The sequence below is a fragment of the Ammospiza nelsoni genome, chromosome 1, assembly GCF_027579445.1.
Source record: "Ammospiza nelsoni isolate bAmmNel1 chromosome 1, bAmmNel1.pri, whole genome shotgun sequence".
NCBI classification, from domain to species: Eukaryota; Metazoa; Chordata; class Aves; order Passeriformes; family Passerellidae; genus Ammospiza; species Ammospiza nelsoni.
Genome location: NC_080633.1, coordinates 97,793,639 through 97,809,155, shown reverse-complemented (window position 1 = coordinate 97,809,155; position 15,517 = coordinate 97,793,639). Strand labels below are relative to the sequence as shown.

Sequence of the window (15,517 nt, the reverse complement as noted above, 5' to 3'; positions counted from 1 at the left end):
TTTCTCAAGCAGCATTGCACATGGAGAACTTTGCTTCTCGCTGCTTTAATGGACAAGAGTTTAATGGACAGTTACATCAATATGACAAATCTTTTAAAATACTTTTTTTGCCTTCAAAATGATTGACTTAACACTGTGCATGTTTATATTATAGACAGGACAATAGACAGACTAGTAGCTGAGTGCTGGTTATATGAAACTTCTTATCAGACCTGCAGAAACAAATGGTTTTTTTTCATGAAAATGTCAGCTTTGATATATCTTAATAAATACAGACATATACAGCTGGCTATTTGCAAACACAAGTACATAATTAGATTAATTATCAGCATCCCGTTCTTGATAAATCTTGCATCTCCAGATAAGTGTGGCAAAAATGTTTTAAAAGCTAATAAATGTCCTTTGGTAATTATTGCAATTAACTGTACTGCCCTTATGCCAACTCAAGTTTAAAAATAGCAAATAATTGGGAAAGTTTCTTCTTGTATTTTTTTTGTATAGTACTTATCTTCCCTCACTTAAAAAAAAGTGCATTAGCAAAATGTACCAATGGATAAAGTATAAAGTTACAGAGTATGTTCATATTCTGTAATTTTCATTTATCTTGATTAATGCATTTTCAGTATTTGTTCAAGGAAAAAAAATATTGCTCAAATGAAAAATTATACCATTCAAACTAATGGTATAATCAAAAATATGTATGATTTTTAGTAGCTGTTATTCATTCAACAGTAAGGGTGTTATCGTATTAAAATGTGGAAATGGCAAGATTTTTAGGAACTTGACTCACCAAGAATATTCCCAAAGAATATTTTCAGGCTTCCTTTAACATGTTTATACTGCCAGAATATGTAGCATTTTCAGTGAGTTAATATCATTTAACAGTGTATGTGGTTTTCCATATATAACTTTCCTTTGTCTTGTGGTTCAATGATTTACACTTATGTAATAGCAAAACACTTTACTCCAGGTGAAATATTCAATAGTCACCGTTCAAGAAAAATACGAGAAAGTTTCCTTAGAAGTAGTATTATTATTTGAAACATGAGGAAAAATTCTATATATGAGTCCCACATGTCATAAAATACCTTCAAATAAAAAATAATTTTAACAAACTAGTTGCTCTCAGAGTTGCAGCTCATTGTCTCTGTTCCTTTCTACTTAAAAACAAGTTTAAGTCCACAAACAGAGTGATTTTCTCTTCTTTGAAAATAAATAGAATGTGTGTCCCCTTCTTTGCTTCCCAGCTATCACTTAATGAAAATTTGCCAAATTCATGCATAGGCAGTGTTAATCAGTAATACATTATACAAAATAAGCTCTATCCCTCTGTTCCTCTGGGCAAAGATATGAAATAGCCACATTGCTTTAGATTTGTATCTGTGTTTGTGTGTGTGTGATGTGCTCAAGGTAAAGTACCCAAAGTAACAGAGTCATGGTTAGATAACATATTTTAAATATTTATAAAATCAAATTATTTTCAAATCATCAAAGGATGATCTACGTCCTGATAAAGGATAGATGTTTTTAAGGTATTATTGATTTTGATAAGAAATTACATGCCTGCAGGCAATAGTATTATTTGCTAATGAAAAAAAATAAGATTAAGTTACTTCATATATTTTATGTGGTACAGTATAATAGCACATCAGTCCTGTGGGAATTCTATAATATTTTTTCTTATTAACTTCTAATTAAGCCTGAGTGATTTTTAGAGGAGATAAACTGCCACATTTTTCAGTATCATCTTTCTTTCTTGGTAGAGAACATCAGGTCTCCAGCCTACTAATCTAGCCAGCAAAGATCCTCCAGTTTCATTCAGGGTAACAATATTTAGTTGGATTTATGCCTCTTATAGACATCATTGAGAAGGAAGAGCTAAACAATTTGTACAGAAAATAAATAAAAATGTTACAGAAAATAGGAAACTAACATCAGATTTATACTGTTTGACATCAGGTAAAACATGAAGATGTGAGTGAGGTTTCTTAATTTGCACAAGGGCTATGTTTGTCATCCCCCTCTAATATAGTACACATGCTATTTCCAGCCTTAATTCTTAACCACATCACTTTCTGTGGGCTGCATGAGAAGGGGAAGAGGCATGTCCCTAGGAGGTGCATATAAACTGAGCCCTATTATTTACAAATTCAATAAACTGATGCTTATAGTGATGGAGTGGATCTCCCAGAATGTAGGGCACTGGACTGAGCAGGAGGGGTCAGCCCTTCAGGGCTTTATCTCAGCCTGGAGGCGTCCAACTGTGCTGGCAGCTTGTGGTGGTGGGAGATGGAATGCTGCTGTAGGATTGTGCCATGTGAACACAAGGAAAATGTGAAAGAACATGAAGTTACCAGGATTCAGAAGGTGTTTGGTTAAGTCCACACACAAAATTCTTCCTAAGTTAGGAGTGTGATAACAATCTCTCCTCTAGCCTTAGAGATCTAGAGGATCTGGAGGCCAGATAGAAAGAGATCTAGAGGGTTCCTGTGGACAGCGCACTTGAAATGCGCCCATTTTGTGTTTCATTGCCACTTACCCCCTCTCGGTAGAGAATGTTGTGTACAATGATTTCTTTTAAAGTGTAAGTAGCAGAAGAACACTTTTACTGTGACAAATTCCTATCTCTAACACAATTTGCTGACGTTATTTCATCATTGCTATTGTATCAGCAAACCAACATCATCCTGCGGTATCACCTATGTCCAAGACAGTGGTCAGACTAGGTACAGCAGCACCACTGTAATCACCTGAGAGCTGAAGCAGAAATGACACATAGCCTCAGGCACGACCTAGCACTCAGATCAGCTGCAGGAAAACATTGCCAATAGCAAGTTGAGTAGCAAGTTTACAAATTTGTTCCCAGTAATGTTTCTCGTGCAGTAAACAGTGCCTATTTAAGGTCGCCCATCTCTTTGCATTTTATCTCAGCTCATGAGATTTGTATTGTAGAATTTTATAATTAAATAACAGTAAAGATAAAAATGCAGGTATTTTGATTTTATTTATAGCTGTGAAAGCATACTTTACAATTTATCATTCAGTCCAGGAATTCAGTTATCTTAAGAAGAAAATAAATTTTTCAGTGACAAGTACCAGTTACGACTAAAAACTCTGCATTTGCCACCAATAAATCTAATCTACATGCATTAAAGAGGACAATTTTGCTGACACTTTTTTATTACTTGGTTCCACTGTAATATTTCATCCATTTCAGTATATGCATGTAATCAAAATAAAGAAGTAACTGAGATATCTCAGTTTTCTGACATGGCATTCTTAAAGATTGCTGTCATGACACATTTATTTGCTGTAAATTATAGTGAATAATTTTTTGTATCATAAATAGTATTTAATTTGTTACCCAGAGACACAAGATATTCCATAGACATTTTACAAAAGAATGGTAGTTGCTTTATTGATGCACATGGTGAAAGGAGAATCAAGGGTTTGGTTTTGAAAAATAACAACTCACCTGCTCCTAAAAAAAAAGTTTCACATGTCCATCAAGGAAAAGGTTGAAGGCAATTCCCTGCAAGTAAGCAATAGCTATCAGAATGCATTAGGCAGGACTAACTCATACACTACCTTCATACCCATGACCTTCAAGACACATTTGTAGATAACAATGATTCTTCTGACAGCAGACACAAATCCTCACAGTTCTGTGGGCAGATATTTCAGTTCTGCATTGAACTGCTATATTTCCCATAGCATCAAGTCAATCACTTCTGTAAGACAGAAATTTTGAGTTATGCAGCAGTACAATGCACGCCAGAGCCTACACTTTGCAAAATATAGCCATGATCTTATAACGCTCGTACCAAGATAAGTTTCTTCTGTATGGCAGTTGGAGAATGGTCTAATCTGGGCCCAGTCATCAGTGTCTGGCAGCAATAAGGCAGCAGCTTGAAATAAACTGCCAGCTGAACACTCTGAAAGGAGGTTTCTGCATCCAAACTTTCAAGACCTAGATGTATTCCTGTAAAAGAGATTAGTAAGTAGATTGTGGAGACAAAACAAGGACACATAGAAGAAACAGCTTCCTAGAGCACTTCATTTGTTTGTTTGTTTCCAAAAACATCTACTGGTAATTTGGTGTGAGAATGCATATAAGTTGAATTTGCAGCTTTTACAGGAGTCCTCTTTTGAATATATATTGATGTTAAATTGGATTTATGGGATTACCAGTGTGTTTCACTTTCTTCTCAGATATTTGTAATATTAGAAAGGTTAGATAAATGTTTGTTTACCATCATCTCATTCTACATTAACAGTACAACCCCTTTCAGTCTGGGTGCAAGCATAATGGAAAAAAATAATAAAATGAAGATTTTGTAAAATACATAAAATGTTATATCCTGGCCACACTCCAGGAAAAATTGCAGGCTTCATATAGAGCTATGCATTCTGTCAGCATATATATTGTTCTGTGACACAGTTGAGGCAGAATAGAAGCAAAAAAACCCCATGGGAGCACTTGCTGAGATTTGCACTGTCACCTTTGTGCTACCAGCTTCACCCATTGACTGCCCTGCCTTTATCTATAACTGGAAGCAGATGTTGGGTGACTTAATGGCACCTCAACTCTCTTACCTGTGTGCTGGTGCCCTGCTCCCATGCCCCATCCACATGCTGCCAGAATAGGGCAGTGTGGCTTGGGGTCCAGTTCTGTCTTCTATGTCCCTGGCATGAAACCCTCTCCACGGGAAAGTGGGATTTATAAGGCGTGGCTTCAGTTCAAAAGACCTCACAAGTATCCAAGGAAATGGCAAATGCTGAAAGAGGGGAAGGGAAAATAGACGGGAAATTGCTTCATGTATGAGTAGAATAATTTTGGAAGTAGGTGTTTGAACAAATTCATCTTCTTTCTTTTAAAAGCTGTAAAAAATTTACTGCCATCTAGAGATAAGCCTATCCTCTCCTTACTTCCATCAGGGAGGATGCATCCATAGCAATGTTGAAAAACCAATGTCCTGTTACCTCAGTATTTTCTTTTCACCTCTGAAGCTAAATGTCATCTGTATGTTACTGACATAATGTTCTGTTTCTTACCATTAGAAGGTGAGGATGTTATGAGAAGACCAACTTTGGGAATCAGTGTCCTAAGACAAAGACTGCAAAAAAGCAGGAAGGGTTAAGGGACACCTCTTTCCTCACAACACTCTGAAGAAGCACCCCCAAAATCTTGTGACAACAACTATACTTGGTTCTCAAAAATTCCAAAATAGGCTCTGTTATTTCAGCTGTTTGACTGGGAACTTAGTCAGCTGATAGCCAGAATAACTCAGGAACTGTATGGATCTGTTTCTGGATTATTCAAGACGCTGAACAAAAGAGAGTATCCAAAGGTTCTTGGAGACCTGGAACTGTGTGCCTGTCTCCCTTTCTTGTCCAGCAAATGTTTCTATGAGATCTATGTCTTACCAGGCAAGGATTTGAGGACTGTACCAATTAGGCTTAGAGGAGTTTATCTCATAAAAAAATCTCACTAATTCCAATGATTGATCATCACTAACTGCTTTGGGGCTTGCATGCAGAATTTTTATCTCTCCCAGTTTCAGCAGTACATTGGAGAGATTGTCACAAAATTATTTTCCTAATGTCCCCAGTAAAAGGACTGGAAAAACTGGCAGTTTAATGCAAGCATTTCTAGATTACTGGAATCCCTCACAGTTGAATATGATCAGATAGACACTGACTGTGACCATGGATGCTCAGTCAGTGCATGGTGCTGAGCCTGCTCTCCCGGAACTCTCCCTTAGGTGAAGTCTTTCCTGCAAATAAAAGACAGTCAGGGTCGTTGCAAGATTTTTCTTGGTTGTAGTTTCACACTGTGTTAGCTCCAATTTGGGATGATACATGTTTGACCAATGCCAGGGATTTCACAATGTTACATTTGGGAAGTGGATAAGATGAAGCTGAAGTTGAATTGGAGGATGTTGTGTTGTGTGTGGGAATTGTGACTTGTGGAATCCACATTTTGGTGGACTGGCAGATGCAGAGCTCTCATATTGTGTCAATGGGAGAGTCAACTCAGAAAGGCCTGGGAGATTTTGAATCTTCTTATAAATGTTTCAACTAATGCCCAGGTTGCCCTGAGACCAAAAGAAGGTGAACAGAACTGAAGAAATTAATTATTCAGAATACCTTGGCAGGCATAGTCTTTCACTACAGCAGAGAGAGAGAAGTTTGGCATTTGAAGAGCGTTTTATAACTATTTTTCCTTTGCTCTTAGAAAAATGCTTTAGTGCCTTTAGAAAAAGAAATTACCTTAAGAGTTCATACTTGTCTAGAATGCAGTAAAGAATAATTCAGCTATTATATATGAAGTTTTTCTAAATTGCATTCTTTCTTTCAAGAGGGCCCACTAGAAATAGACTGCCTTGAAAATTCACTATTCCTCTTCTTTGTTAGCTCCACCTCCTATCCTCAAATTTGAGGATGGGAGATGCAGTCCCAATAGTGTAACCCTTGTCAAAAGTTCATAAATTGAGGCAAAGAAATTATTGTGGGACTTTATACTAATAACTCACATTTCAACACAAACATATTGTGATAAACCTTGTCAGAAAGAAAGTATTGATTTAACTTTACACCTTTTTATTTTCTTTTTTTTTAAACATCAACATGAATGAATTTCTTTCTGTTTCCTCAGAGCTAGAGGCAGAGGAGTGGTGCAAGCATCTTTGCATGGAATGTCTAGGGGCCAGGCTCAATGATATAAGTCTTGGAGAGCCAGATTTGCTTGCTGCTGGAGTCCAGAGAGAACAAAATGGTAAGTAACTTTTTATTTACTCCTAGATCCGCTATTAGGTGATATTCCATTTCATCTTTTCTTGTGCCTGTTGTTGTGAGGACTTTTGCTAGTAGCTGGAAGCGCATCATTAGTAAATAAACATTTGGATGTGCTTTTGAAGCTCAAGCCTATTTATATTATTTTTTAAAATAAAGATTATTAAATTCCATGCCACATAATACATATAGAGTGACTTTGTGTCTTCATTGTGTTCAGATTTCCCTGTCATGGGAAATGGTGGCCATGACCCTTCTGTTTCTGGAAATGATGGCTTCTATTCAGAGGAATAAAGCAGCAGCTGTTGTTTGGCAGCTTTTTAAGGGCAGCGATGAACATACCAACAGCAATTTGGATACAAAACACATATTTGCTTTAAAGTCCTACCTGTCTAGAATATTGAAGTCAGGATCACCTAAATGCTGTCAAATATGGGTGAAAAGGGCAGTGACAGATGTTAGTCAGCACTAAGCCTGAGTTGTAAGTCTTCATCTAAAGGCTATTTGGATTAGACACATGCACAGGAAGAATGCTAGTGGATGGAATAGGCAATAACAAAAGAAAATCTGTGATTACCCTGTCATTTAATTCCTATTAATGAACATGAGGGCAACACAAAATGTGCTCATTTAGTCCTCCCTAAATTACAGCTCTCAATGATTATTACTGTCTTGATGCTTCTATAAGATCCAATAGCTTTCAACAAAGTAATAACACACACTGCCTCAATGGTCATAAAATATCAAGCCAACTATCATTATAAACAAAATTACGTAATTAAATTATAGAATATACGGCACTATACTCATTATATTATTTCTCTGAACCTAATAGCACACAGCATGAAATATACAGAAATCTTTAAGGAATTCTGTTCAAAAAGTAGACGTGTTGAAATGGGATTTAAAAGAAGTTCAAATGTTCATAAAGTTGTTTACCTGCTATGACACACAGAATTCAATTTGTAGTCTCAAACTACTTAACAAAGGGAGAGCTACTAATGTAGGAAAGTGATAATGATCAGACAGCACTCAAAGCACCCCATCTGCTATATGTTCATAGGCTATAGGTGTAAAACTCATCTGCATGCTTCTGAAGAGAGAATTGTGTGAACAGGTGGAGGTCTTTCACAAATGTGAAAGGAAATAAACCTCGTCAAAAAGCCTGGGATGTGAACAGAAAAATAGTTTGAAATTCGTCAAGCTCTTTCTGCAGTGAATTCATGTCATTCATCTCCAGCAGCTTTTGGACATAGATGGAAAATATTACATTTTATCATTATCCTGAAAGAGATCCAGTTAGACACACATGATCTCCGGTAGGCATATATTAGTTCTGTTGTATGAACTAGTCTTGATTCAATTGCCTTAGTCTAGAAATTAATTGCAGTGTTACCAACCAGCATATATGAACATAATTAGCATCTTTATTGTTCTAAGTAAATAAATGAAAGGAAACAAAGGGGCAAAGCATGTATTTGTTGTACAAATCACATGAATAATAATGCATGGAGGGTATCATTAGCTGTATTCTTTTAAAACAAGCGACTGAATACATATAATCCAATATTGACGAGCATGCTCTGCTAAATCATTAGTTACAGTGTCTCAAACAAGTAATTCTGATACCTATCCTCATCCTTCCTCATCCCCTTGATGCACAACTTTGCATTTTAATAAGCATGTTTGAAATTCAAAGTTGTCTTGTTCAGAGGCAAAACAAATTCTGTTGTGGATGTCTTTTAATCAACTTGGAAGGAGGAAAAAGTACAGAGATTCTTACTATAGGTATGAAATTTGACATTTTGTTCATTTATCTATGCTGTAAGAACCTGCAGTTGCACTCAAATTCCTGCAGCAGATTTTTTCAGTTGAATGGAACCATTCCTTCAGTTTACACTGGTTATCCTATCCTGCAAACCTGGCAGTGTCATTCCCCACATGACAGTGTTATTGAGAAGGTGACTAGTTCCAGGGTGGAATCATTTGGTGATTTGGGTGGCATAATTTCAGATTTTTAGTTTATTTTCTTGCACATTTTCCCCATACACAGCTTTTACACACATGCTATCAAAAACAGTGGGTAGTTCAAAAGATGCCTCAAAAACTTTTGAAAGTCAACTGAGCTTTTGCTTATAAATGTTCTTGTTGAGCTTTTGTTGACCTAAAACTGAAAGGTCAAAGTTAATTTTACAATTGAAAATTCATGGACAATGGCTATGTGTATGAAGCGTCTAAAATCTGGCTCTTTGTGAAAATGACATCTGTGTCACTCTGTGGATAATTTTTATTTTTATGTGTTATATAAAAACTGAATACCAGTGTAGTACCTTTGAATGTCATTTCTTCAAAACATATTGTGAGTGTGTCAACTTCATAGAATTCCTCTCAAGTTAGTCAATTTATTAATGCTTACTTTAAACAGAGATGTGAGAATACAGTTTATAAAACATGTAACAGAGTCTCACAGCCTCAGCATCCAGTTTTATGCAAGTTCTGTTGCCTTACCCATACAAAGGCTTTCTTTCAGATCACTGAAAAAAAGATGTCTCTTACTGTTTGAGCAAGACCACAGATTGTAATAAATATTATAGTGCTAATGGGTTTTCAGTTTTGGATTTTTTTTTTTTACTTTTGAAGGCTAAGAGACATTGAATAATGGTGTCATACTGTTCAGATGTCTATGATATAAGAGGTGCTAATGCATTAATCCCTAAAGAACAGGTGTATTAAGCATTAATTGCATCCCATTCCACTGAGGTTTTTTCAAATAGTCAATTTTAACTAAAGATTTTCTGAAATGTGTAAAATTTGGTAAAGATACCTCTTTGGACTAGAAAAACTAACCTAATAAGGTGAGGGTTTTTTTCATGAACTGCTTTACCTTTTCCAAGAGATAATATTTTTAATACGCAGTGCTCTTCATGTGTTCAACTACTTGCCCAATCTTGTTCTTAAAGGACATTTTAATGACGGAAGGGTACTCACCAAACATATCAGATAAATAAATTGGCTCTCTCTCAAAAGAAACCCCAGCTTTCTGATGGGTAGATTTTTAGTTTTTTTTCCTGTATGTGACCACCAAAGCCACTACCCTCAATGTACAACATTTGAAATAATGTTTCAGAATTGTTATTGTATATGCCCACTAAAATTGTTGCATGCTACTTGTATTTTTATACACAAATAATTAAATTTCAGAAAATATTTGGTAAAGAAAATATGCATGGTTTCTCTCATTTGTTTAATTCCTCTTTTTATTATTTCTGAGCCTGTTTATTCCCCCAGTCTCGCTCTTGAGGTCCTTCTGAGATGAGCTTTAGATTTGAGAAGGGAAGACACCCGATTCTCTTTGGCAGAAACGCAACAACATGCTTTGCAACAAACATTTGCTCCAGAGGCTGGCAAAACTGTACTGTTGTTTGGTGTGCAAGGGCTGTACAGTCACAAGGCAGTTCTGCCACATGGCAATAGAAATCTTAAGAAATACAAATCTAAACCTGAAAGAGGCGTTCTTTTATAGCTCTGGGGTGGTCAGTAAGCGCCAGTGGGATCTGTTTCAGCGTAGTTGAGCTGTTGTTTGAGCCTCCAGCACTGAGCAGTTCCGTAGTGGTGACAGCAAAATGAGGCAAATTGTAGAGCTACTCTGCTTATAGCAGAGGGCTCTGCTGCTGTGTCTTGTAGGAAGGATAGAGAAGATATCTAAGCTACTTTTGTGCAAAGCACATCAGTAACACGAAGATTCTCACTGGATTTCAGCTCCATTATCGCTTTCCAAAGTATTACCTCAAGTCTTGCTGCGTAAACTCTGCTGCAGAAAATGACTATTAGGTGGTTTTCATTTGAAATTTAAGGCTCACAACTAATGGCTGCTTAGCTTGGAATGATGCACAAATTCCAATTAAATTGAGATGTGAAATGAAGCTTCTGTTGCTCTCCAACCATTTTACCTACTCTCTCCTGCAAATCTAAGTGATTTGTTGGTGTACCTCAGTCCTATAGCAGCAACCTTGTTTCTGTTCAAATTTCTTTTCACACTGAACATGATCTCTAGCCTTTATGAATTTTCCTTTAGATTATTTGCTAAAGAATTAAAATATAGTTTGAAAGCAAAAGCAGTAGAGGCCTCACTTCAGGTAATTTATTTAGTATATACTTATTCAGGTAATTTATTTAGTATGTACCTATTCAGGTAATGTATTTAGTATAATGGCAGTGAAGCTTTATATGCAATCATAAGACAAATAATAATGCACAGTTATAACTCCATGAAAGAAAATCTGGACTGAGTTGGATCTGCTTACACTGTTGACAAGTCTTCTAAGCAACATGTTGTGATTATTTCATGTACATTTCATAATGCTTAGGTTTCTCAAGCTGCTGCTAGATGAAGAAGTTGTGAATGTAGAGTGATGACTTCATTTGGAAGAACTGGAAGCTCCCTTTCCAGATCTCAATGCATTTGGAAGCATTTGTAATACACCCCAAAACATAATGACAAAACAAATTTTGGAGTTTTGGGGTTCTTTTTAATTTTTATCTCCCCAGGTGATGTCATATCTAGAATTTCTCCATTCTCATAATGGATAGTGTGTCCAATGTGTCACTATTTTCATTCTTTATAAAATGAAGTAATTTGAAAAATGTCATCCAAATGGACACTATACAATAACAGACTATTTTCACTATTTAATGTGAAAAAGAAATCAGACTATTCCAGATAATGTTGGTTAAAAAAGCAGTATCTGTAGACTATTAATCAATTCACTTTTTAGGAGCAGGTGCATCTGTTTGATGAAGATTCTATTTCTATCCGTTTTAAATACTAAATAGCACTAAAATAGTTGAATACTCATACTAAATAATTTTCTATTAAACTTTTCTTGTACTAAACCATTTTCTATTAAACTTTACTTGTAAACTTGATGTAAAACTTGAAGAAAATGGGCAAATGTTAAAATGCAAATTTTTAAACTGAAGAAAGGCCAGATCCATCCTTTGCTGCTATATCTTATTTACTCCTAACTCAATCCTGTGATACCAATATGAGGCTTTTTAATTATGTGTTTTGAGGCTTTATTTAAAAAAAATTACTCCATGATAAACATAATTTTTATTTTCAAAGTCTGGAAAAGTTTGAAAGATAATTCAATTTTTGCTTTTCCTCCTTGCCTAATATTTAAATTAGTATTTAATAAAATTACTTCTTTGTAAGGTTTTTGTTCTTTCATTTTCCTTTTTTATTTAAAAACATTCCACAGGAGCAGCAGTCTTGCTTCCTGGATTTTAATTGCAAGAAAGTCATTAATTCTTGTTAGTAAAAATGGAGCTTTTCATAGTGAACAACGTCCTTCAATCTTCAGAAGAGGATTATGAGGCATTTCTTTGTGCTACATATTGAGATTACAAACGACAGCCAAAGCATAGAGACTTTGTAATTACATTCACTGAGCTGACTTGTTTTAGGGCATTTTCTAGGGCCTGTAGAATATCTGTAATTTAATACATAAAAGCACTTTGCATGTATTTTTATTCATCTTCTGTTATCCTTAATCCATTTTTATACAATAGGTTTGTTTTTTGGCTTTTTTAAAATAAATGAAACACAGTTTTATTCAGAAAAGCAAGGTGTTTTCAGTTTTAATGTTAATCCAGTGAGACTTCAGATTCTTCTCTACCTTACTACTTACCACTGAAACAATTTGTAGTATTTACCTGCCTTTTTATTTTTATTGATATGCTTACATTTTTAATGAATGCAAAGCAGAATATTTATAAGCAAAGGAAAAAAAGTATTTCTTCTGAAATCCTTGTTCCTCACTGCATACAGCAGAAGGGAAACATTCTAATAGCCCTGAGATTTGAATTAACACAAAATGCTGCACTTTCCAGACTTTAAGCTCTCTTTCCACCTGAAAATTAGCCACAGTTGCTCAGCAGGAGAAGTCTCACTGGTGGAGGAGTTTCTTTCACATATAAATTGAATATTTGCTTTCAAATCCTCTACTTATTTATATAGGTGCCACCAACCTGACTGTCACCTTCTAGAAGTAATTTTTTACCCATCGTTAAAGCTGAAATGAAACCAAGCATCTGGATTGCAAGATTGCAATGTCATCTAGTCGGTTTTCCAGCTGGGATGATTTAACCAAAGGAATCCAGTGATAAAATGGCTGCATCAGGATCACTGGGCTCCCATCATTTTGCTCCCCCAGTACAGCTGGAAGGCCAAGAGCATTTTGGAGTTGCTGCCAAGTCTCTGTCTCAGTCAATATGCTCATTTTCATAAAGACCCTTGTGCTCCTATGCCCTGGAAAGCATTATTAAATGTCGTATTCTTGCCAAAGCCCAAATGCTAAACACCTTTACATGCACTAAGTGTATGATGAAGCATTGGTCTGCTTATTCAAGGAGATGGGAAAGAGCACTCATTATTATTGAGTGAAATAATAAGTATAGCAATATATCAGCATTTTTTTCTCATCCTGGCTCCCCTACTCCCTGAACTTTGGTCTCACCTGCTTAGGGAAGGGAGGAGAATAGGAATCCTGAATGCTGAGGAATTGTGCCTGTTCAGTCCCAGTCTTACCTTGTCAAACAACATTGCATCTTGTTTGGTTTCTTCCATCTCCCTACTTTCTGGGCCCCTTATTAACTTCTATTAGCTTAGTTTTACTAGCCAATGGACTGTTATTATCTCATCCTACTCATATGCAGATGGTATCTGAACCAAAGAGAAGCAAAATAACCTATTCAATGTCATTCAGAAGATTTGGTGTCAGAATTCAGCTGGGATTCCCAAATCTGGCCTATGATGAGTGTTTGTTTTTGCCTGGATAAATGTAAGGGCAAAACATGCCACTAAAGATGGAATGACTGTATTGCTATTAGCTAGATACCTGCTCAAATATTTTCTGGAATGGAAAAATTCGACCCTGCATGTTAATTAATAAAACCATTTAATAGTACCTCCACCTTTCCATGTCCTCAGCTGCCCATTATCCAAAAGTATGGGTTTTGCTCCAAAAGCAAATCTATCCATCCTCAATCTTCTCCAGCACATATGTTTGTGTACTTGTTTTTCTTGCCAATTTGATTCAGTTCCAAGGGTGCTACGTTTTGCCCTGCAGCTGATGTTCACTTTAATCAGACATACTTCCTTTAATCCCTGACATCTCACCTTAGACACTGACCTCCCATGCAAAGTCAGCAAATGTCTCCTGACAGTTTGAGGATGCCATATGTCCTGAATGCCCTTCATGCAAGAATATCCTCAAACACATCAGAGAAGATGAGCATTTCATGACTAACCTGGTAACATCTAAAGCAAGTTGAAGTATTTTGTGTCTTCCACACAGCAGTTTAATGTTAACTTCAAAAAATAATTGTACCTTTTCATTTTCTCTGCTGTCTGAGGCATTCTGTCGGAGAAGATGGGGAGAGATTTTCATTCTCACATAGTAACCCCATCCCCCATGGATACACTGTGTTATTTCGTGTCATGCAAGAGAGAAAGAGCTGACAGGCCAGTTACTGCATCTTTCCTTCAAATAGAGGAGGGAAGTGGCAATAACTGACAGCACAGCAATGCAAAGCTGCAGTCTAATACATGATAAAAGTACACTGAAAACCTGTGAGGAATTTCTGCATGATGATCCCAATGACATATGGATACTGAAAGGGTGCATACACATACATACACACATATATATATAATTGCAGTGCAAAGTGAAAGTTATCTTGTTCACCACCATTCCCTTCCCAATTTGGTCTTTGACCCACTACTCCCAAGTGTGAGTCCTTCCATTTAGTTTGGAAGGCATTACATTACACCCCTGCCCCATGCACTCCTCTGAGCATTTGGGGGAATTCTCCTCAGGGATCTCAGCAGCCTCTGCTAATCTACTTGTGCCGTGTGTCACAAGGATTTCACAAAATGTCTGGGGTTTCACACATGGGATCCTAGTCATAAAATTAAACTTTTAGGGCTAAAACCCATTAGTGTGACTAATGAGAACTTGGGCCTGGGAGAAGAGGTTGTGACTGAATGAATAAATTGGGGAGCCATTAATAGGACAAAATTAAATTGACTGAAACAGAACAACATTAGGGATGACAAGTTTACTTATAGCTATGCAGCAATTTTTATTGCTCAGCCAGCAGTTCCTTGCTTTCTCCAATTCCTCAAACTTTTGCCACTTTATTCACACACACACAAACTCACACACACTCATAACATATTTTATATCAACTCTCTTGCAATATTTTAACTGTTTCGTCCAAAACATATACATATATCAAATGTTTAAAAATTAGAGACACAATGCCTATGATACTGAATTTCAAACAGAACGAGAAGCTACTTTTGAGTGTTGCAGTAAATTTCTCTCACTTAAATTTAAATTCCTTCCTAATTTTAGGACACTGTGAGAAAATTCAGTTCCAATGGTGGATTAAAAATATTTAATCCACCCTTTTTGCCCTTTAACCCTTTTTACTTTATCAAGTAATTGGAAGCAAATTTCCTATCGGTTGTCCCTCTAAAGAACATTTTCCTAATATTGTTATTGAATAAGCACTGCTCATGCTCATACTTTGAATTGTTCTTACCTTTTTTTGTCAATACCTTCAGGCAGTAGAATTGACATTTTGCATTTTTACCCATTTCAAAGATGAAAAAACTGTGACAGGAAAGTTGTGAGTGTACTGCACTTTCTCCCAT

At 36.2% G+C, this 15,517-nt stretch overlaps 1 protein-coding gene across 1 annotated transcript in view; it reads left to right on the top strand.

Annotated features, from left to right (window-relative positions):
- DOK6 (docking protein 6) overlaps positions 1–15,517 on the top strand; it is a 203,054-nt gene that overhangs the window by 138,540 nt on the left and 48,997 nt on the right. The window contains exon 4 of the mRNA XM_059469020.1: positions 6,659–6,778. Within this exon, the coding sequence (XP_059325003.1) occupies positions 6,659–6,778 (120 nt within the window). The remainder of the gene's footprint in view (positions 1–6,658; positions 6,779–15,517) is intronic.